Here is a 24,500-nt window from a genome sequence, read left to right as displayed (position 1 = left end):
TCGAACTCCCATCCTCGGTACCACTGCCCCTTGGTTTGTGAACAGCCTACTCTGTCTATCATGGCTAAAATCTCCATTCGTGCTTTCAATGGCTTCTTCCTAGTTTCTAGACGATGGTTGGATGACCGATCCATAATTCTTTTAGTTGTAAGCCATCCAGAAACCATTGTTCTCTGACAAAAAGTTCTCCCGCATGAGTCCCAGCTTTTCCGAGTGTTCAGCTTTCATATGGGTTTTCAGGTCCACCATTCGCCTGAACGAAGTCTCACGGTCACAACAAACACAAACCATTTTTAACCGTTGGTGTGGTGCAGCGGCAAGGTGGTTTTTTTCAGTTTTCGTTTGTTCGGGAAAACTTCTTGACACAACCCGCAGGTGCAGGAATCTTCTTGACTCATCATCCTGGAATGAAGAAGATCTTGTTCAGAATTGTGTGGTATACATCTTATACCACCCGTTATCTCCCCCTTAAAAAAAACCCGATTTGTATAAAACTCCGTATTTCGGCTCTACTATTATCCGCTATTAAGGAACCAGTCACGTCCATCACTGCGATTTGCGTTTAAATACTTTGTGGTTATTATACTAAAAGGAGTCACCACTACCAAGTTCACCAGCCTAAAGTGTATGTTCCTAGTGTATGTATGTGTCTCGATCTTTAATGGAAAAGCTAAGTAGGATCCACACTCTCGAAATGTATCAACAGTGACCATCCTAGGTCAGTAACCGACGATTGGTCGCGCGCTAACAATATCGTCAACCTGGGTCAGGGCCCTAGACAACGTGCCTCCGTCCCTCTTTGTACCGATGTTCGCCGGGGCCGACTGCCAGGCAACCTATAATTACAAGACATGAGCGTATCCATCCACCATCCGGCGTTACTGTAAACGTTAACAGTTCCATGAACGCGGTCATTACTTGATCGGCCGTACAGGTTATCCCCGTCTTTATCCTCCCTATAATCCAAGTATAAAGCCCTGGAGAACACGTCTCCGTTTCTCCTCTGACCAAACATAAAAATCCCCGTTCGGGCAGTTCCTAGATCGCCTTTACTTTCCTATTATAGATTATTTTACATTTGTTTCAATTATTTTTTCTGGTAATCCTCTTAATTTATTCATTGGTTTGTTTGTTTTCGTGTGTTATATACCAAGTTGGCAGATTTTTTCCTTGATACGGCATTAACCGATCAAGATGATAAACTTTGGGCATTTGCTTCTTGGATCGTTTTATAAGATATGTAGTGTTATCTATTCGTTTCATCACCATGTAAGGGGTTTTCCATTTTGAGGTAAGTTTGTGACACACACCTGCTTTCCTGGAGGCGTCATACAGCCAGACAGCTTGTCCGTTTTCTAAAAATCGTTTCTTTGCTTTCAGATCATAATGCCATTTCTGGTAATCGGAATTTTTTTTCTTTAATTTCTCGCGGGCAAGTGAATGCGCCCCAGATAATTTATGTTGCAATTGATGTATGTACTCGTTTACTTCCACAGTATCGATTTCTCCCGTTTCTGTCGGTTTCGGTATGATAATGTTTCTACCTAGCATTAGCATATTTGGCGTACATCCTGTACTGGAATGAACAGACGACCTATACGCCATCATCACCTGAGCACGGTATTCGTCCCAGTGTCTCTGATCGCGCTCACGGAACATCGTCAACATAGAGGCTATGGTACGGTTAAACCTTTCTACGGTACCGTTTGCTTGCGGTCGATGACTCGTAGTTCTCGTTTTGTCTATTCTGAAAAGGGAACACATATCCTGAAACAACTTGATTCGAAACACCTGCCCTGATCGGTGTGTATTTGAAGTGGTGTACCGAATCGACAGATAAACTCGTTGACGACAACCTTCGCAATGGTGGAGCTTTCTTGGTTTGGTATAGCGAATGCTTCGGTCCACTTGCTGAAACAATCGCATATGACTAAAATGAACCTATTCTTATTTTCTGTTAATGGCAGAGGGCCTAGAATGTCCATCGATATCCTTTCCATGGGGGCACCAACTATATATTGTCCTAAGGGTGCTTTGAATTTGCTACCAGAGGGTTTTCTAGCCGAACATAGGTCGCAGCTTTTGCAATACGCCGTGACCGAGTCTTTTAATGTCGGCCAATAATACGACTGTTTAATCCTCTCTGCTCCAAGATGTCCCGCAGAGGGCAAGTCGTGGAAATATTTTATAAGTTCCTGCCTGTGAGAATTAGGTATGATCAGTTGCAGATAGTCATCGCCAAGTTCAAAGAATCTTCGATAAAGTACACCGTTCTTAATTTCTAACCTCTCCCATTGTCTCCACAAGCTTTTAGTAATAATACCATAACTGGAAACCTGGTCCCATTGTGGTCTAAATTCCAACCATTGTGTACGAACAGATTGCGAGTTGGAACATTACCTGTGCAACAGGCAGTGGATCTTATTTTATTTTTAATGATATTCTCTTGGTTCTTTTCATCCCCATCTTCCAGGTCCAAATCGTTGGAACATTACCTGTGCAACAGGCAGTGGATTTTATTTTATTTTTAATGATATTCTCCTGGTTCTTTTCATCCCCATCTTCCAGGTCCAAATCGTTGCGCTCCTTGTCAGTGATGCAGGACGGAGGGCCTGACAAGGACAGATGTCTAGTCGTTCGGATGGGACGAAAAACCGAGGTCCCGTGTACACATTGGCGTGCACGTAAAAGATCCCTTGGCAGTTGGAATTCGATATAAGAGTAGGACGATGCGCCGCTGCCCTCGCAAAATTTCCCTCGTAGCACACTGTATGGCGTATGCCCGTCTTCATTAGCCCAGGTTAGGAGCAGAACAGTAGGACGTTAAACCCCACTTCATTTCATTTCATTTTTCTGCTATTTGATGTTTCTATTATTCCTCTATCCAACATTTTTTTGACATCCTCCTTTTCAACTTTTCTTTTACCAATTGGTAGTCTCCGGGCTTGTTGTCGTATTGGGAAAGCTACACCAGTATTGATTCTATGGGTAACTCTATCCGTTCGGCCTAAATCATGAGAAGACTTGGAAAATACGTCCTGGTATTTGATGAGAAGGCGGCAGAGCGAATCTTGTTGTTTGTCGTCCAGATGGGTAGAACTCCGCTTCAATAAATCCGCTAAGTAACCAGGAATTGCGGTACACTCTGTCGTACTTTCCTGTTTGTTTTTGGTTGTTCTAGCTATCCTTTGAATACTTTCTTGGTCATAATACGACTCGCATTACCCTATGGTTTGGTGAGCGTAGACTGTGATGGAATTCTCCGTGCTGTTAATAATATTGGTGATGTTTTCGTCAGCAGTGGTATTAATAATTCCGGGTAGAATGTGCATCGGCCGGAGACTCTCATAACCCTCTAAATATCCTATTTTGGTAAGATGTTCTCGTCCAGATATGTTCACTGGTATAAACATTCCGGAATGAGCCGGAATAGTTATGGTGGTCTTTGCTTCTACCCGACAGACCATGTTCGCTTTACCTCGAATCCAACATTTGATTTCGTGTTTATTTTCTTGTGTAACTAACGTTGTCCGTTGATAATTAATCTTACATATGTGTTTGAGAAGAAAATCCTGACCGAGTATTGCATCCTGTTGTATTTCACACACTAAAACCTCCTGTGTCAATGACACATCGTCGAATAATATGCCCAAAACAACTGATCCATAAGTATGTATGTTGTTCCCAATAACATCATTTATCTGCATAAATACATCGGATAATTTTGGCCCTCCCTTCGGTAGATGGTCGTATGTGCCTTTAGATAAAATAGATGCGGTGTAACCACTGTCGATTAGAAACTCTACAATAAATTCGTGAACATTACCTGTACTGTAACTTTACGTTACGTAAGAGTTATCCTTTTGTTCATGCCTCGTTTTCAAGTTAATTATCTCCCTTTGATCTACTTTTTGTTTGTGAAAGGAAATACCCAAACATGTGCTTCTCAGCCACTTTTTATGTTGTTTACATTTGAACGAGGAGTCGCCACGGTTTTTTATGGCGATCTTATTAGTTGTAAATGATGTTTCGTAACCTAGCGATTTACTGTTAATAAAGTCCGTTAAACTATCTGTTTTCAGTTATCCGTAGCAGACAGAATAGTAAAAAAACGTAACTCAAGTTAACAACAACAGTACAACTTTATAGTTTTAAGTTTAGCATGTCAGACCAAGGTCCGCCCACGGTCAACACTCAGCTTAAAGAAGATGTTTGGGACTCCGGCGAAAAACAACTTCGACTACACAAGCTTACAGAAAGAGCATATGAAATCTATGAACAGAAAGTTAGTCAACACATATCTCATCTTCGTGATATCAAGCAAGACACTGAATTAGATCTGACATCAATACAGAGATTTATAGAGAATCAAGATTGTGAATTCTGCCAAGCTACAAAACTGTTGTTATTACCAAAAATAACAGCATACAATGAACTTTCAGACAATTTTATATCTTATTTGAAAAGAATACAATCTGAACAAAGTAATTTAGAACTTACCTCTCATAATGTTGTACACAGAGTTTTGACTTCTAAAATTGACTATGTGTTGTCAGAAATTGATAAATTTATTACCCCAGAAGTACCTCAAGTTATTAAACAATCCAACCCCACCCCAACAGATCAAATTCAACATAATGGGCCTGTCATACAAAAATCTGCAGGTAGTCAATCTGTACATTCACATTCTTCAAGACATTCAAGTCACAGTAGTTCTGTATCTGTAATTCTTATGAAAAGATTGAAGCTGCTAAAACCAGACTGAAATTTGCAGAAAAACAAGCACAACTTCAACAGCAAAAAGCTAAACTTACCTCAGACATGGAACTGCTGCAGAAACGGGCTGATGTTGAAGAAGCGGAAGCAGAATTAGATGCCATGGACGCACAAATAAGACAATCTGACATATTGTCATTATCTGTTGAAAAATTTGGTACAGTTAACAAGAACGAATATACTAAAGTATACATAAATGAACAAAATTCTAGAATAAAACAAGAAATGATGAATATACATGTAGATGTTGAAAAGCCGCAAGAACATATGGCAATGACCCCCAAACCACCATAAATCCGTCCAACGCCATACTTGGATGTTCTATCAACATGTGAAAATGTTGAACATCGCTTGAAACCTCAGCACCCACTGAACCCTAGTGCGCAGCCTTTCATAAGTAATCAACATTGTAATGAAACAGTCAATATTATGTCATTTCCGAATGATATCAGAAAGTTTCTTCTCAAGAAAGATTTGTTAGTGTCAAGATTTGCCACGTTCAATGATCAACCAGAAACCTACTCTGTTTGGAAATCTTCCTTTTTGAACATTACTAAGGAACTGTGTGTTACTCCTTCCGAGGAACTAGATTTATTGGTTAAGTGGTTGGGTCCAGAATCCAGCAAACAGGGCTTCTAACTCAAATAATCCAGAGAAAGGATTAGAACTTCTTTGGAATCGGTTAGATGAAAGATATAGTGGACCTGAAATGGTTGAATCCACAATGAAGATGAAACTAGCTAACTTTCCTAAACTCGCGCTTAAAGATCATAAGAATCGGTTAGATGAAAGATATGGTGGACCTGAAATGGTTGAATCCACATTGAAGATGAAACTAGCTAACTTTCCCAAACTCACGCCCAAAGATCATAAGAAACTGTATGAATTATCTGACATTTTAGCTGAGATTGAATCTATTAAGGAAAATCTAACTACAGTCAGTTATTGTCTTATTATGATACCCCATCTGGTGTTAATCTTGTCGTGACCAAACGTCCCTACAACCTTCAAGGAAAATGGATTGATAGAGCTATTTGGTACAAGCAGAAATATAAAGTAGCTTATCCACCTTTCACATCTTTTGTACAATTTGTTAGAGACATGAGTACATATATGAATGATCCTAGCTTTATTCTAGAACATAATAAACCGAGTGATGATTACAAGACAACCTCTCACACACATACTGATAGATATCATAAGACATTTTCAAAATCAGCAATTTCAGCTAAAAAGACTGATATAACTCCAGAGACAAGTAAACCTTCCGAGAGGAAGCCATCATGTCCGCTTGACAAGACGGATCACTCGCTTAATAACTGTTGTGCATTTAAATTAAAGCCTCACGAAGAAAGACGTCGATTTCTTAAAGAAAATAATGTTTGCTACAGATGCTGTGAAACCCAAGATCACAGTTTTATGACTTGTACTGTTACTTTCAAATGTTCAGACTGTGGTAGTGACAGACAGCCTACAGCATTACACAAATCCAAAGCTGAAAGATATGCTTCGAGGACTCTCGAGATTCCTGATGGCGGGGAGCAAACGTTTTTGAAGGATAATGTTTCATCTAAATGTACTGCTATTTGTGGAAACGATTTTAGTGGAAAGTCTTGTGCAAAAACTCTGTTAGTTGATGTACTGTCTAGTAATCAGGGGACACAACCCATAAGGGCATACTCTATCATTGACGATCAGAGTAATAGAACTTTAGGTAAATCAAAATTGTTTGATATGTTGAATTTGTCAAGTGAACCGGTTCCTTACACACTTTCGTCATGTAGTGGTGATATTAAAACTTCTGGCAGAAAAGCTAGCGGATATGCTGTTCGATCCGTCGACGGAATAGTAACTTTAAACTTACCTTCAATAACTGAATGTCATGACTTGACCCGATTCTGGACGCTAATGGTGTTCTCCGGATTGGTGGTCGTCTGAACAAAGCAAAACTCAGCATATATATCAAGAATCCAGTTATAATACCTGGAAAGAGTCACATCGCCTATCTGCTTGTTACATACTTCCATGAACGCATCCAACATCAGGGGAGACATTTCACTGAAGGTGCCATTAGAAGTGGTGGATACTGGATTATTTGTGCCAAAAGACTAATCTCATCAATCCTCCATAAATGTTTCAAATGCAGGAAACTTAGAGGTTCACTTGAATATCAGAAAATTACAGACCTGCCTGTTGATCGTCTTACACCAGGACCACCGTTTTCATCAGTTGGTGTTGATACCTTCGGACCCTGGCAGGTGGTCACAAGAAGAACTAGGGGTGGACAGCAAACGTTGGGCTGTATTATTCAGCTGCCTTACTACAAGAGCTGTTCACATTGAGGTAATCGAGGATATTAGTAGTTCTGCTTTCATAAACGCCCTGCGACGTTTTATATCTCTACGAGGTGATGTTGCTGAATTCCGTTCAGATCGTGGTACAAACTTTATTGGCGCTACTGACGATCTCCAGATAAACGCGATTAACGTAGAAGATCGCGTCCTAAAGAACTTTTTGTATGATCGTGGAACTGTTTGGATGTTTAATGCGCCACACTCTTCTCACATGGGAGGCGTCTGGGAGCGTTTAATTGGAGTAACCAGGAGAATTTTAGATTCGATGCTAATGGATATAAACCATCTTACTCATGACGTCCTGGTCACATTAATGGCTGAAGTATGTGCAGTCATCAACTCCCGACCTATAACATCGATTTCATCGGATCCAGAATCCCCTGAAATTATTTCACCCGCATTACTGTTAACCCTAAAGGCTGGAATTAAACCTATACCAAGTGCCAGTATAATATTAAAGATATTTACAAGAGCCAGTGGAAGCAAGTTCAGCATCTATCCGATATCTTCTGGAAACATTGGAAAGACGAATATATTCATAATCGTCAATATCGTCGCAAATGGATTAATAACCGACCAAACGCGAAAATTGGTGACGTTGTTCTTTTAAAGGACAAAGAACTTCATCGTAATGATTGGCCTATAGGACTTGTAATTAACGCTATCAAAAGTGATGACAATAAAGTGAGAAAAGCTGTGATTCGCGTGGTGAAAGATGGGAAAACAACTACGTATACGCGTCCTATAACAGATATTGTTATTTTGATAGACTGAACTGTTTCAAATGTTTTTAGGACAATTTACATGTATATTTGTTTATTTTAGTGATATTATTTAGATATCAGACGCGGAGTGTACTGTTATCATTTTGTTCATTCCTCGTTTTCAAGTTAATTATCTCCCTTTGATCTACTTTTTGTTTATGAAGGGAAATACCCAAACATGTGCTTCTCAGCCACTTTTTATGTTGTTTACATTTGAACGAGGAGTCGCCACGGTTTTTTTATGGCGATCTTATTAGATGTAAATGATGTTTCGTAACCTAGCGATTTACGGTTAATAAAGTCCGTTAAACTATCTGTCTGTTAGCAGACAGAATATTACCAGTTGTGTAAAAAGCATTATCCCAGTTTTCGTTTATTTCTCCAATGTGACCCGCCCTTGTTTTATTAATATTTGAAATCTTTAAAGGCCTATAAAATTCCATTGACTGTTGGCCTACTGAGTCAACGGTCTCTCGTTTCCCTGCCTCTGTCCATAATGGGATCCACTATTGTTCATATGGTTGTTTCTAGGGCATTGTCTATAATAATGGTCGGGCGAATTGCAATTGAGCGTCTGCCGCTTTGGTTATATCCTTTACTTCTACCACCCGATTCCAAAAATTCTAGTCGGTCCATAATGCGAGCCAGTAATTCTTCTGTTTTACCTCCACTTGTACGACTAGTACTTTCTCTCTTTTTATCTGTGTATTTATTGTATGAAATTTCCTTCTGTGGTTCAACAGCTCTTATCGCAGGTCTTCGTCTTTCCGCATCGCCTACAATTGCTTCATACCTCTCTATAACATCTACGGCCTCAGCCACAGTCCTACAGTCCCGGTCAATACACCTGCATTTCATCTCAATGGAAACAATCCTGTACAACTGATTAAGGGCTAGGGCCTCTTGCGCCAATATATCCAAATTGCAATAAGCTCTCTCGGCAATGCTCTCACCGGGTAATCTCTTTTTTGATTCAAGCTTGGAAAGCCATTTATTAGTGTGCTTGGAACTCCCAAATCTTTGATGTAATTTACTAATTAGACATCCGAACGATCGTTTATCTTCCGGCACCATACTCATGTAAAATGTCCTTGCCTGGCCTCTTAAACTAGCTGCCAAATAAAGCAATTTTGTCTTGTCAGACCAACAGTCATTGAAATGGGAAATATATTCCTCCCAGTTGTCTTCCCCGTCAAACGAGTCCGGTTTAACGGTGAATATTTGTCGATGTTGGTGTCCTGTCCTCATGGTGGGTGGTTCGTCTTCGTTGTCTTCAACACCAGTATCATTATTGCTCTTTGGTCCACATTCACGGGTTGTCGTTGGGGGCACTCGCTCATTCCTTCGTCTCTCTATGTAATTTCTTAAAGGTACGTCATCATCCGACTCGTCGTCTTCATACATTTGATCTTCTTGACCAACTTCATCCACGTCCTTTCGGCACACTTATAACTTATTTCATGGTCGAGTGATCTTGTTCAAAGTGCGAATGCCATGTTATATGTAGTGATACTAGTGATTATTAGTAGGAATGGTAGTGGTAGCCTAAAAGTAGTAGCACGCAGTATTATATAACTTGTTATACATATCTATCCGTAATTATTGATAGTTATATTCTATTCAAAAAAAAAAAATTGGTAATCCTCCCTTTATTATCTTTATTTTTTTTATATTATTATATTATTATTATTATTATCCACCACGTCGGTCGGCGAACGCTTAACTAAATTTTATGAATTTATCCCCTTTATATATACGCCAAACCTAACTACAGAAAATCCACAGGTTGGGTTCGTATCCTGGACCTTAACTGAGACTTTAAGATCCCACTTCTGACACCAGTTTGTAAGCCACCCAGCGTCCTAGCACTGCCGGCGAGACGTTACGGAAAAAATACAGAGATCTGTATTATCATACGCGGAGGGAGGAGGGGGGGGGGTATTCGAGTCCTTTTTCCATTATTACGAAGCAATCCTTCCAGTACTATGGCTTTATATTAAGGCGATCCTGTACGTGGCAGTTCCACCAAGGCCTCAATAGTTAATCGCCTCAATTAGTGATTTAGGTTCTCCATGCCTCCTTCTTTGTCACTGTCCTGTTAGACAAGACCTCCATCACTCCGCCGTTGCTGCTCCAGAAATGCTGATGCCATTCCTCCCGTGAACAGGTAATTATGCGCTAGGAATATGTACGGTAGTTTGGGGCCTTAAAGCGTATAAAGGGGCATAACTCCATTGGGCATATCGCAGCCCATTAAGTAATAACCAAGTAACGCCGTATTTACCAAGGCCAATAAAGTTATTTATCCGGTTTAGACAACTGCGAATGGGATTACTGTATGCAATATGTATTAAAATAAGTATTTACAATTCATTGAAAAAACAATATTGAAAGCATAGCGTTCGATGTCTGACGTGGTGGGAGATAGCATTGTCTAGAGCCAAATTCTAAAGAAGACGCATTCCGCACACCTGAGCATAAGATAATGGCGCCGCAATTCCTTAAAGCGGTGAATAGTAGAAGCCGTTAAACGCTTGAAAAACATCATGAAATATCGTATAATATTATAGGAATGAAAATGTACCGATCATGTTTTATAATAAATCCTCACCTAGTAAAACAATAGGTGCTACTGTTAGAATAGTTTGAAATATAATGTGATTGATCTTAAGAATACTCGAAAGGCTCCAGAGTAGAGATACTGCTGACCGAAGTCGATTGCTATCTGTCGTCAACGGAGTCTTATATAGGCAACACCAACGTACCAGGTGACCGGATTGACCAATGGTAGGTTGTCCTTTTTGGGAGCGTCGGAACTAATTACAGCCGAACGACAATAACATTATAATTTAAAACGATAACAGGATATGCCGACTTGTCCGGTGCATGTCCGATCTGCTTAAAATTAGCAGTAGTTGATTTAAAATATACAGAATAAGAATAAATCAAATAATCATAAAACGGACAAGTATCAACACAAAGCCCCAGCATACATAGGCCTAGTGGCGTCGTGCGCCTTTACACAATGAGTGATGGACAAAACGTAGTTCGTACTTTACATTAATAAGTACGGCCAATTATAAGTTAGAAAAACAATATAAATACAACAACAACAGTAGAAATACTATGATAAGTTAACAATATTCAACATTTCTGGTTTAAATAGAATATATATATTTGACATTTCAATGACGTTTGTTCGTAAAATCTATCATGGACGACTAGGTTGAGATCGTACGAATTTACAATGACATTTTATGGAATTTCAAGGAGTTTACATGCTCTAGTACATAAAGTTTGCTATCTGGAAAATGTGATGATACAAGGACACACATTACCGGATATAAATACGTAAGTTATAGTTTTGAAATAGTAATAATGTACATAAATCGGACGAAAGTAACGTGTTTCATGACGACATTCAAGAAATCAAATAACATTATAATTACAACACGGCGGATCGTATGACTGCTAGTCGTGAGAACTACAGTAACATCACATATTACAATACTTTAAAATCCCGACACCCAGCATCAATTGTAGATCTTGAAGTACCTACTAGAGAATCAGTGATACCGACTCCGATAACGGTAACTAAATGCGGCCAAGAGCACACATCCCCTTTTTAAAGGAAGAAGTTTCATCATCGATTGATGTAGAAGAACTTGGTCAATTAATGGCTAGAACGACTCCTCCGCCCCTAAAGCCCATTGTGTTTAAAGTTGACCGTCTACAATCCCAGAAATGGCCAAGCAATTTCAAGATTTGTTTCGAAAAAAGGACTAGTGACCCGTAAGAACTTCTAAGTTATCTAGCCGATTACACGTCTGGTGATGCCTACGGGCTAATATAAAGCAATCGTCATATTCCTTCTACGATTAACGGTAATCCCATCGCAATTTATGAAACCTACATCAAGACATTGGAATCTTGGGAGAAGATAAAACCTAACGATGCAAAGTCTCTACAAAGTTTGCGAACTTTAATGAAAACTGATCCGAGTTACTGAAAGGTTTTGGATATACATGCACTGGCCATGGACTTATTCCCTGTCTACATGAAAGGAAACTTCAGAGAAGAAATTCAACGATTCCCGCAGAGTAAAGAATATGGAACCTGCATTCGACATGTTGTTATAACAGATACGTGTAACTAGAAGTTTGTTGTTATTACATACTATGTGTAACTAAAAGTCTGTTGTTATTACACGTATGTGTAACTAAAAGTTTACTGTTATTACATACTATGTATAACTAAAAGTATGTTGTTATTATACGTATGTGTAACTAAAAGTTTATTGTTATTACATACTATGTGTAACCAAAAGTCTGTTGTTATTACACGTATGTGTAACTAAAAGTTTACTGTTATTACATACTATCTATAACTAAAAGTCTGTTGTTATTACACGTATGTGTAACTAAAAGTTTATTGTTATTACATACTATGTGTAACCAAAAGTCTGTTGTTATTACACGTATGTGTAACTAAAAGTTTATTGTTATTACATGTTTGTTAAACATACATTTTGTTCGAGCTAGATCTGCCTATTGCAATTGCAGAACTTTCTTTAGGCCAGAAATGTTACATGGACTATTAATGATGATTAACTGCAAAAGTGGATAATCAAGACTTTCTTTATTATCGTTACAGCGGTAACAATGACAATCGAGTTTACAGTCTTTTTAAAATGAGATTTTTTAGGCGCCGAGTGAAGTAATTTGACTGTAATTGTCGGCATATCCTCTTTGTAGCAAGAACTGCCAACTCTTTATCTAATCGTCTATAATGTATCTTTAAGTTACAACTTGAATTATGGTATATTGTTGAAAATGAACCATTGTATTTCTTGGCTATGTTATCAGTTGATTGTGAACCATATCTGGGATTTCCTCCCACTGCTAATTAAGACCTCTATTATATATTATTGAAATAAAATGTGGTTTAAAGCCTACTGTTCAGCTCCTAATGAACTTATCTTGGTCAACACAGGGATGCACATGGACCTTTAAGCGAGCCAACATCTTACTCACTGAGCCACCATGTTCCTTGTATCAAGCCCCTAAATTCCATAAAGATATTTAAATCAAAACATGGGTGATAGTTGTATGTGGTCCAGGGCCTATTTTAACTTGCGTACAGATATAGACGTACCTCGTGATGAAAAATCTGTACTTCGAAAAATTATATCTACGGTTGTGAACGGAGAAACTGTATTCATAATAATTCGGCTTGGTATCTAATCTTGTCTCACAATTTTTTTCCACTTGTGATTGTGGACTCCCTACAGTCTCAATTTCTTTGTCCGATTTCGATGAAACTTAAAGGAGTTAAATCGCTAATATTTGGGACCTAGAAATTGACACAAATTGGTCGCAACTACTCGCAACGCATATAATAATGTAATTTGATTGCATATAAACTTATATACTTTCAATCGGAATGCGCCAGAAGTCTCAATCGAATGGCAATCTCTAGCGTCTAATATTCCAGTCTACGCCGAAAGTATTTATTGCGCATGCTTTCCAGATACGAATATGAGGTCACGGTTTGACATGACTGGTGGAATATGTCTGGCCTCGTTCTTTGAGTCCACTGTTACAAATGGCTCTGAAACGCATTATGGTACACGATTCGTGTACCAATGGTAAAATGATTATTTTGTCTTAAATATTGAATATCAGAAGCCCATCTTTTCCCGGTAAGATCACAACATCAATGTTGATTTAAATTGACAAATAATTCCTGTTTTCAATGTCGAAGACTTTGGATGTTTTTGAGTTAGAGACTTAGCTACTTTAAATATGTATATATCCCAAAGATCTCAGATGAGTTTGATTTAGTGCTATGATACGCTTTGCTTTATGATATAGATATTTTGCGCCTCCTGTCAAATAGATAATATGTGGTCTCAATGCAGTTTTCATTGCTGTAATCATAATGCTCAACCAGTGTCAAATGTGGCTCAGATCTGCAACAATTATTGGCTTTTTATGCCCCCAAAGGAACCTGTTCAACATGCAAAATAAACTGTTCCCAAACCCAGGGCCTCCCCTTTACGAAAATATGGGCAAAGCATTTAATGCATATACATTGGGTTATGACCCCTGACTTTTACACAGAACGTCAAATATGTACTAAGTTTGTGGACCCTCCCATCATTTGTGTCCGGTTCTGCTGAAACTTCTGTGCCCATAATTCTACGAATTCTTGGGTTATGGACAAAATGTACGTGGAACAAAGTTTGTGGGCTTTCGTTTTTATATCAATAGCAAAACATTGTGGAATGTGGGCCTGCTTTTTCACGACTTCAATATCTTTTTTTGTGATTAAAATTCAATTGCCGTGCGACATTCCTTTAATGCAATTGATTACCGCAATAAAAGTGGACTTTTATATATTGAATATATAAAATAATATCGTTAATGAATGTCTTGAGTTCAAAGAATTTAGGCCTTATCTGATACAAGATTTTAATTGTAAGTATTTAACTAATTTTTTTAGAACCCAATACTCTTTCACAACAAATTAATTCTTCGGTAAATTCCACAAATTCTGCGCCAAATGATGAAATAACCGTACGTGCAAGATAATATAAATTGACACTATTTAAACAATTACATTCATTAGAAATTGTAACATAAATGTGAAAACAAAATTGCTCACGATCATAGTTCAATATAATAGGCTGCACCATCATAAAGACGCAAAGAATAGAAAGCGCTTCGCACTATATAGCGCGAGTTGCAGTGTTTACTTTTCACGTCATACAACTTCCAAGATGGCGGACTTATTACGTCGTTGTAAAAGACGTCATTGCTATTCTAGTCTATATTTCCATGGTTACAACCATAGGTATCCTAATGAACCATAATGGCTATAATTATGCACAATAAGATAGGCCTAATATGCATATATTATGTATCATTAACAAAGTTTCATTATTTAAAAAAATATATTTTCGTAACAAGTTTCGAAGAAAGTGTGATGGCGTGTATATTTGTGTGTATTATATATACGCTTTAATCTGCGCAGCAATTTTTACTGTAGGCCTATAGTGATTTTTTTATTTGTTGAATGAGTTGCTTATAAAGTTATCTCGGTGTTTTTGGCCTGTTTTGTGCCCACACTTCGTAGAGTAGTTGCAAGAAACTTATTTAATGGCGTGGAGGCGGTATGACGTCATTTTGGGGAAGTCATCGACGTCAAATTGATTAACCCAAAACAGCGTCTTTCTAATTCTTTTGACGATAAGCCGACAAGCTTTTAGTAGAACAGGCTAGCGAGCGAGCGTCTTACCCACTTAGCCACGTCGTGATCCCCACCAATGAACCAACGTGTGACAGATTTTGGGCATAGATCATTATCTTTTTAATTAATTTTTCGGGAATTGAAATAGCTTTGAATTGACAAATGGATAAAATAAGATCAATGTATATAGAAGCTGTTACTAACGAACGGAAAAACGCGTTTATATGGATGTCTAATTCTTTCACACCACGAATCCTTGCTTTGTGCCTTTGGCGATCGCAGGAGCCCGGCTTAGTAGATTAGTCATATAACCTGCTGTCTCGTTAGTCAAATCCTGAATAACGTGCCGAATTTACGTTGCAACCCACACCTCTTTGTCTAGATTCATGATAGAAAATAAAACTACACAATTGAAATCATGCTGTAATACATTGTTCATTAGGCTATATCGATTGCTGAGAGATACTTACAAATCAGATAGATGTATGTCGGAACATCACTGCGACACAACGTAAAGATTAAAATTCGGCAGATTAAAAACTTGTCCTATATTTAGGACAATAATAGTAAAGTCGATGAAACAAAATTGATTCATTTTGTAATTGATGTATATAATTATTATGCCCATAAAGTTTTGTTTTGCTTATATTTCATTTAAACTGAAGTTATGACATTTGAGTTAGTACATGATATATATTTTAATCCTAACAGTGACAATGCTTGACGTGCATATTTCGGACGATGTTAAATTTCTAACGGCTAAAACCATCCCATTATGTACTCAGATTTTACATTCGATTAAGACAACAGGATCAAAATACCATCGCAAGATACCCCCCCCCCCTCCCCGCGCCTACTTGGATTCAGTAGGAATAAAAACTGGCCCATTAATTTGGTTCACAACAAATAAAGATGGCGATTGTCTTGTAGGGTACCGCATAGGTTGCGGGAATTGAACCGTTATTGGGTTGGTTTCGTATTTTAAATAGATTCAACTTCAAAACATTATAATTTGCAGAAGATTCATCTAATGCGAGAATCACACTCCGTCTTCCATTGATATAAACAATCATAATATTCTTCTCTTTAAAAATAAGCGGACTGCTTTAATTTTCAATGGATTGAGTTTGGGTAGAAGGGTCGCGTAAGTTCTCCACGAAGGCGAAGGCTGTAACGTTACTACATAGTAACACTGTTAGAACCTTATCATAATATACTCTTCAAAAAAAGTAGGGGATATTGAAATGCAAATACCTATGCAGGTTGTGATATGATAAATAGTCATCGACACTTGACATGCTTTTTAGTCCGGCAGACCTATGACTGAACCTGGAAATTGTATACAAAGATTTTTTTATGATTGATTTTAGTAATCCCCTATAGCTCCCAGAGTATTTATTCTAGGATGATAATTTTAGTGTCTAACCGTATGTTTCTGGGGCCAAGGAATACACTGAAATCATTTATTATGTTGTGGGGTGATTAGATGATATTAAAATCAAACATGCCAGACAATATGACCCTTTAACTCGTTATCGGCGGTTGGGGGCGATTATTTCACCGAGCCAAACTAAATCTAGAGACAAACTATATATTTCCTGACATAGGAGCGTATGAGTGATAGGATAACACCAAATGCAGCTCTATCAGGGGCTCCAGGGCCACATGGGTCGGTCCTGAAAATTGAAACACAAGCTGATTGTTGAACATTTAAAAGAAACCTATTTCTAACCGCAAAACAGGAAAATAACTTCCACAAAACTAGGTAATATCCAGTTTAATACTTTAGTCGTGTTTCTGGCTGCAACCTGTGACAGAACAAGCGCAAAATATTGTATATTCTAAGCCATCCCTAGTGCAGCTACAAGCACACGTACTACATGAGCTGTCACTACTGCTTCCACATCTGGAGCAAGTTTACCGGTTGTAATGTTTTCAATTTGGTATCTTTCTCCCAGTAATACTGTTCCAGATCAAGTTTCGATGGATTCCGATCTTCCAGTGAACGCCACACAATAGCTTGGTGATGAGCTCTTTTTACGTTCTCGGCAAATGTATCATTCGTTGAGCAAGAATACATGGTTTGGGTGGAGAATAATGACGATACATTTCCAGTTTTAGATGTCCACACCCTCCAGCGTGTTTCAGACATAGATTTTTAGAACTCTGTTCATAAAAAAGCTGACATAAATACAGTGGCCTGTGTACCTGTGTGAGCAATGATTCTATTGGAGTGTCCATGGGGTGAGAGAGAATACAATCAAGCTCTAACCACTTTCAAAACTGTTGATTTCCACACGACGTAGCCGCATGTACCCGTGTCACATCCAGTAAGAGAATGAGCTGGCAGGATTTCAATGATAATTGACATGTGTTTCTCCGTAGTTTGACCAATGTCAACGGTTGTTCTTTCCTGGATTGGTGATTTTGGACCGAGCTCTTGCAAATCGATGACTTAAAACACGCTGGAAGGTATCATGCATCTAAAACTGGAAATGTATCGACATCATCCCAACCTAAACCATGTAGTCTAGCTCCAACGAATGATGCATTTGCAGTGAACATAAAAATACGACATCGCTAAGCTATTGAGTGGCGTTCACTGGAAGATCGGAATCCGTCGGAACTTGATCCGGAACTGTATTGCTGGGAGAAGGACACTAAATTGAAAACATCACAATCGGTAAACTTGGTCCGGAGTCTGCCATGTGGCTCATCAGATGTGGATGCAATAGTGACAGCTCATGTAGTACGTGTGCTTGTAGCTGCACCAGGGAGGGCTTAGAATATACAATATTTTGCGCTTGTGCTGTCACAGGTTGCAGCCAGAAACACGACTAAAGTATTAAACTGGATATTATCTAGTTTTGTGGAAGTTATGTTCCTGTTTTGCGGGTAGAATGTTTTTTTAAAATTTTCAACAATCAGCTTGTGCCTCCCTTTTCAGGACCGACCCATGAGGCCCTGAATGCCCTGATGGGGATGTTTGTGATGTTATCATATCACTCATACGCTCTTATGTCCAGAAATATATATATATATATCCTGATATAGTTTGGTTCGGTGAAATAATTGCCCCCAACCGCCGCTAACTAGTGAAAGGGCCATATTGTCTGGCATGTTTGGTTTTAATATCATCTAATCACCCCACAGCATAATACACGATTTCAGTGTATTCCTTGACCCCAAAAACATACGGTTAGACACCAAAATTATCATCCTAGAATAAATACTATGGGAGCTATAGGGGATTATTTGATGTGGCGGCCGTCTTGGACGCCATCTTGAATTTCTCTAAACGCCCAAGGGATGACCGAGGTTCACCCGGCAGATTCTGAAAGAGGACACCATAGGCTACTAAAATCAATCATAAAAAAAAACTTTGTATATAATTTTCAGGTTCACTCGAAAAATTGGGTTTGGCGACCGGACTATTTTAGAGCATGTTCACAGATGAAGAACTTATCGCCCCAACAGAACCACTGAGCTGCACAGGCGACACGCAATAACGCTATACACGAGGGGGGGGGGGGGTCATTGTCAAATTTGACACTTCAGGGAAGGGTTGATGAAAACTGCCGCTTGCTGGTTTATCCTATCCATGTTTGCTTTCCTACCGGTTCTTGCATAAGATTTACTGTTTAGCGTATCTTTGCTTTAGTGTGTTACGTTTAATTTGATCGGGAGATGTGTTCGTCGACGTCAACGTCAACCGACAACACCACACGAATGAGGTACCGGCAGAATTAAACCGGAAGCTAAGTGGCGCGCAAAGAAAGTAGGACACGGAAGTGTCAGTCTCGTCTGCTCTACGCTTCACTGACAATCATTTTCATTCTCACCGCCCGTTTTGGTTTTCTGTGTGAATTAAATAATGCCAGCTCATTGTTGCGTACCGATGTGTAATGGGAAAGGTGGGCATAAATTTCCGCTGGACCCTGTTGGGAGACGGCGATGGATTCAGGCCGTAAAAAGAGGAGAAAGTGACTGGACACCGTCTAAGTGGAGTATTGTTTGTCGATCGCATTTTGATTCTTCTAACTACATTTCCGAAACCAAAGAAAGTAAGTTGACAAAATACATTTTTATATTTTGACTTTTTTTAGGTATTAGATTGAGAAATATTTTCAATTAGATCTAGTCCAAAGTTTTAAGGATTACAATTTCGGCGTTCGCTGCAAAGAGGAACTAGAAATTTTAGGCCTATCAAAACGTGTCACTATTAATAGTATTAATACTAGGCCTATATTAGTATTTTATGACTAGGCTATACCAGGAGGGCCAAAGGACAGCTGCTGGTGGCAATCTACTCTTACTCTTACTTAGGCCTAAATAGAAAACAGATCTTGTGTATAGCCCTTGGTAAAATACTGTATATTTGCAATACTACAGCAATTAAGGCCTAGGAATGATTCTCATTCAATTAAAATTTAGCCTAAATTTAAGGCCAAATTAGGCATGCCTTGGTAAAACTAAAATGCTGTATATTTACAATACTACAACAAGGCCTAGGAATGATTCTCATTTAATTAAAATTTAGCCTATGGCTATGCCTATATATGAGTAAAAAAAAGTAAAAATTTTTTTGTACTAGACTACTGTTAAATCTACCGGTATTTGATTGTATTTTTAATATTAATTATTCCAGGGGATCAAATGGTCAATAGTATATTGAAGCCAGGAGCGATTCCACATTTATTTGCTTGGAAAAGAACAAGTTTATCAGGTAGTAGGCGCAGAGAAAGAGCCCTACATAAACAACAAAGTATTAACAAAATCGAGAGACTGGAAAGCTTGTCAACTTCTGAAAATGTAGGAAACGAAGTTGAAATAGAATACATCGAAGAGGACTTTACTCCTATCGAAGGTAGGTTTAATTTACAAAGTTTGGGTGCGATGACTAGTCTACGAGAAAAAAAAATGAAGGGAAATTCTTATGTTTTGTGAATGAAACATAGGATTTGTCTAATAATTACGGTACTTTGCTGAAAGACAGTTTTAAACTTATAGACCCGGTATTGTACAAATTACAATGCAAAGGACTCCTACTAAGTGGTACTACTACAAGCCCATGCCCCGGCCCATACCCCCTAATTTCTGATATTATGCTCGATAATAATTCTAAATTCATTTGGATAATAGCTACCCCCCCCCCCCACCAATGTCTTGAAATTGATGAAGCGACTCCCTACTGCTATTTAATATAAATTATGTCTGGATTCTTGCAGCGAAATATACCCATAATGGTATTAAACATAAACTATTCACTTTACGGATGACCAGGCCCTGACGAGTTGTAATAGTAGAACTCTGAAACTGAAAGCGATAATCCAACACCACCTGGCCTGAGTTACCCCATTACACCAAATTTCAGCCTCAGGACAGCCGTAGCGAAGCCACAAACCCTGAACAGACAAACATATATGCAACAGTCACAAATATTAATATAGCTATATACATGTACCCCTAATTGGCCTCCACGTTTAATAAAATATTATTGTTTAATGTTTGAAATTTACAAAAAAAAAACGTTTTTCTTTTCTTTCAGTTAAAAGTGAACCTGATACAAAAGACTCTGCTACTCAAGTTGATATGTCAATGCGCTTCTGTGCCCGAAAATACATGTTGAGTTCGGAGAAATTTCTATTTTATACTGGACTAGAAAGCTATGATGCTTTTATGTGTTTGTTTTACTCGTTTGGGCCAGTAGTTGATGAACTTAGGTATTTTTATGGGACAAAACCTAAGATGTCAACAGAGGACCAGTTTTTTCTGACTTTGGTTAAACTTAGACTTGGGAGGAGTAATTTTGAGTTGTCTGACACATTTGAAATATGTGAAAAATAGCTTATGAACATATTTATAACATGGATAAATTTCATGTATTTTCACTTTAAGGAAATTAACTGGTGGCCATCCAAAGACTTGGTAAAGTTTTACAGTCCTGCAGACTTTAAGTCTAAGTTTCAGACAACAAGGGTAGTAATTGATGGTACGGAAATACCAATACAAAGGCCAAAACAACCCATTATTCAGCAAGGCACATTTTCCACATATAAAAACAGAAATACGGTTAAGGTCCTTGTAGGTGTTACACCAGGGGGTCTTGTGAGTTATGTGTCCGATGCATTTGGTGGTGCAGCCAGTGATAGGCAGATATGCGAGAGAAGCTGTCTAATGAATTTATGTGAATCTGGTGACTGTCATGGCAGATAAGGGGTTTAATGTCCAAGATCTGTTCATACCGTCAAATGTGGAAATTAACATTCCAGAATTTTTAAAAAAAAAGAACAGGATGTCTGGACATTCAGTAGCAAATGATCGAAAAATAGCCAGCAAACGAGTGCACGTTGAACGAATTATCGGACTAGCCAAGACATTTAAAATATTGAAAAAACCTCTAAATAATACAGAATCAAATTTGTCAGATGCAATTATTTCAGTTTGTTTTTATTTATGTAATTTTAGACCAGCCATTGTCCACAATGATGCCTAAGTTGACGTGTATTGATCTTGTAACATTGGATAGAATAAAACATATTAACTCTGATATATTTTTATTTATTAAATAAATATTTATTCAAAATGGCATTCTTAAAATGTGAATCATAGAAACTTGAGAGTCTATTCAACATTTCCATAACAAATTCATGATCATAAAAGATGTCTATGATTTTTATGTCTGTCAAAGTAAAAACAATAAACTTGCACTGTCTCCTACCCGCACAAAACAACTGCCCTTGTATTTGATAGTAATAGTTATGGGTTTTTTTTAGGGTTAACTTCCCATCAGTTATGGTCAGATATGGAACCGTTTGTTCAGAAATTAAATAATTTCGTGCTGAGTACGGGCACTTTACCTCTACCAGAGTTTCATCGTCAATGACTCTATCTGGTGAGGCAGCAAGCATAGGGTGTGTCTCACTAACAAAAAGTCCACAACTCTTAGTTTTAGTGTTTGTCAATGTCTCAAAACTCTCCACTGCCACACTTTCATATTGTCTCCCATACATAGTTTGTTTAGTTTTTAGATTTACTGGGTGTAATAGACCCCTCAGTAGCATATCAATGTCTCTCTTTATAGTGGCCTTGCATATATTTCCAAAATTAGAAGATGTAATTCGTTTTCGTCTTTCTGCTGTCCACCTGTCACATGCACTTTGGTATTTGGTTTGCTGCTCAATTTCATAGATTTCAGCCTTTGAAATACAGGATACCTGAAATTACAGTAAATACAAGAAATTATTATCCGATTGACATTTAAACTTAAGATGCATTATTTAAGATATCAACTTAAAATTGGCATCGAGAGTTGATTATGGTCTTGTCATGTTAATAAATGTCTAATTAATAATTTATATATCATTTAAGGCCCCCAAAAGACCTGCAATAGGCAGATTTAGATATTACATAATGACTGTTTATAGAGGAACACTACAATAATAATCTAATCACTGTTACAGAGTCAAACCATTTGTGATCTTGAATAAAGTACAAGACTGTAATTTATCTTATAACAAATAACTGTTTTAAACTAAAATAAAACCTTTTCAGTCTTGAGAAAGTGATCCTCCATTGTCAGCTCCATGTAGTCATGGTCAGCTGCTAAGGCTCTTATGTTGGCTGATTCATACTTTTGTAGCACAGGCCACTTTGATTTTCCCTGAAACAGAAAAGGTTGTCATAGTACAGGATGATGGAGTTAATATTTCATTTTCATAATGACATAAATCACTCAAAAATCTAAAGATTAATCAAATATGAATTGAATTAGCTCACCTGCCAGTTAAGTACCATGTTTCTCAAGTTTTGTTCATTTTTTGAAGAATTCTTCCTATGCACTGGTCTTGGATCATAAATAGCAGGCTTCACATTTCCTCTGATTCCACTCAGGTTCCTTGTTTTCAATGGACTACCTTTCATGGGCTTACTTTTGTGAAATTTTTGTAAAACCTGAAATGAATGCAAATATCATTAATGAATTTCCTATAATGTTTATTCCAAGTTTGAATGTATCCTAAATATAATGGAATGTCACAAAAAATGTGTTTAACTTGTAATGTCAGCTTATCTAGACTCCCTAGGAGCTTTCATAATTATCTCAGTCAGTTAGTGGGGCTTACCTAGGGTGATGTTGCAGACCAGCGTTTCCTTATGGGAGAGTGGGGTTGGATGGCTGAATGGTTAGCGTGCGCGCGCTGTATCATAAAGTCTGTCATTGAGTCGACTGGCGTGGTTTCGAATCCCCGGTTGTACGTGGCAAGGAGTAGGGTTGCCTGTCCAACCTCGTGGGTTTTCTCCGGGTCCTCCGGTTTCCTCCCATTGCTAAAGACCCCTACGCGCAAGCGAATTATGTAAATAAAATTAAACCATATGTTAGTGCCAAAATGACCTAGTTTGTGTCGAGTGGACGTTAAACCCCATTTCTCTCCCTCTCTCCTTATGGGAGATGACACCAGGGCATTCGAGGATTAGACCTGCTGGCAGTTGGGCCTAGGGCTATAATTTTTATACTTATTGCTGTAGTACACATGGCTAGGTGTTAACTAGAATAACATTATAATTAAGGCAATATCAGTTATACATCCATGCCTTACACTAAAGTAAGATCAGTATTGGTATTGAAAAGCAAATTAATCAATAAAAATTAAAAAATATGACACATCCTGAATAGAGATAATATATATACCTGTGTGCATGTTACTTCTGTTAGAATGCTACCAGATGTGCAGTATTTTACAAGACCAAATAAAACACTTCCCACATGCTTACAATGAGCCAATGGTCCTTGTCCTACTGCACATTCACACTGAGTTTGCTGGATCACTGCATTCCTATCTATACTTATGTCCACTTTGTAGCTTGTTGATCTTTTCATTTCTGCCCAAACGTTCGAAGTTATATATGTTACATCATTTATGACTACACGCACATATCTTAGATACCTAAAATAAATACAAATGTATTGTAAAAATAAAGGATAAGTTTGTGTACAAAGAAGAAACTGAAAAGATGTCACAGACTGATCAGCAGTAATTATTCGCTTGGCGGCTACCATCACTGAGAGGGATGACATTGTGGCAAGTTAATTAGCTCTCAATATTAATTGCCGTGGCACTGCAAGAGGAGTGGGTCAGATTGCCCCAAATCGTGATTGGACGGTTGATTAGTAGCATGCTACGACGAATTGCTGAATGTCTCAGGATTGGTGGAGCAATTACTCATTATTAAGATAAAAAACAAAAACGTCCATTTTTACTTTTGACAGTTTATATGAGCCGTTTATGTTACACTGCTTACCTCTAATAAATACAGCAGTGCATTTCCGCAGTTTTGTATTGTTTCTGGATATCCC

The 24,500-nt window shown here is 38.1% G+C and overlaps 1 protein-coding gene and 1 long non-coding RNA gene across 3 annotated transcripts; one reads left to right on the top strand and one right to left on the bottom strand.

Annotated features, from left to right (window-relative positions):
• The first annotated feature begins 18,922 nt into the window (after positions 1–18,922).
• On the top strand, positions 18,923–20,792 carry LOC126816926 (uncharacterized). Its single transcript, XR_007678669.2, has 3 exons — positions 18,923–19,209; positions 19,794–20,012; positions 20,694–20,792. It is a non-coding gene; the product is annotated as an uncharacterized LOC126816926 (long non-coding RNA).
• Positions 20,793–21,642: 850 nt separating this feature from the next.
• On the bottom strand, positions 21,643–24,118 carry LOC126816906 (uncharacterized). 2 transcript variants are annotated; one of them, XM_050543717.2, is made up of 4 exons: positions 23,835–24,118; positions 22,925–23,098; positions 22,692–22,808; positions 21,643–22,362 (listed from the first exon to the last, which is right to left on the bottom strand). In XM_050543717.2, exons 1-4 carry the CDS (start codon positions 24,021–24,023, stop codon positions 21,703–21,705), a joined length of 1,140 nt encoding a protein of 379 aa, XP_050399674.1. In that variant the 5' UTR covers positions 24,024–24,118; the 3' UTR covers positions 21,643–21,702. The 2 variants fall into 2 exon arrangements, with proteins under 2 accessions (XP_050399674.1, XP_050399675.1); XM_050543718.2 differs by having other exon boundaries at positions 23,918–24,117.
• Between the last annotated feature and the right edge of the window lie 382 nt (positions 24,119–24,500).

The sequence above is a fragment of the Patella vulgata genome, chromosome 3 (genome assembly GCF_932274485.2).
Source record: "Patella vulgata chromosome 3, xgPatVulg1.2, whole genome shotgun sequence".
In the NCBI taxonomy this organism is placed as follows: domain Eukaryota; kingdom Metazoa; phylum Mollusca; class Gastropoda; family Patellidae; genus Patella; species Patella vulgata.
Note: the sequence above shows the minus strand (reverse complement) of the source record. Positions and strands in the feature narration are given on the sequence as shown.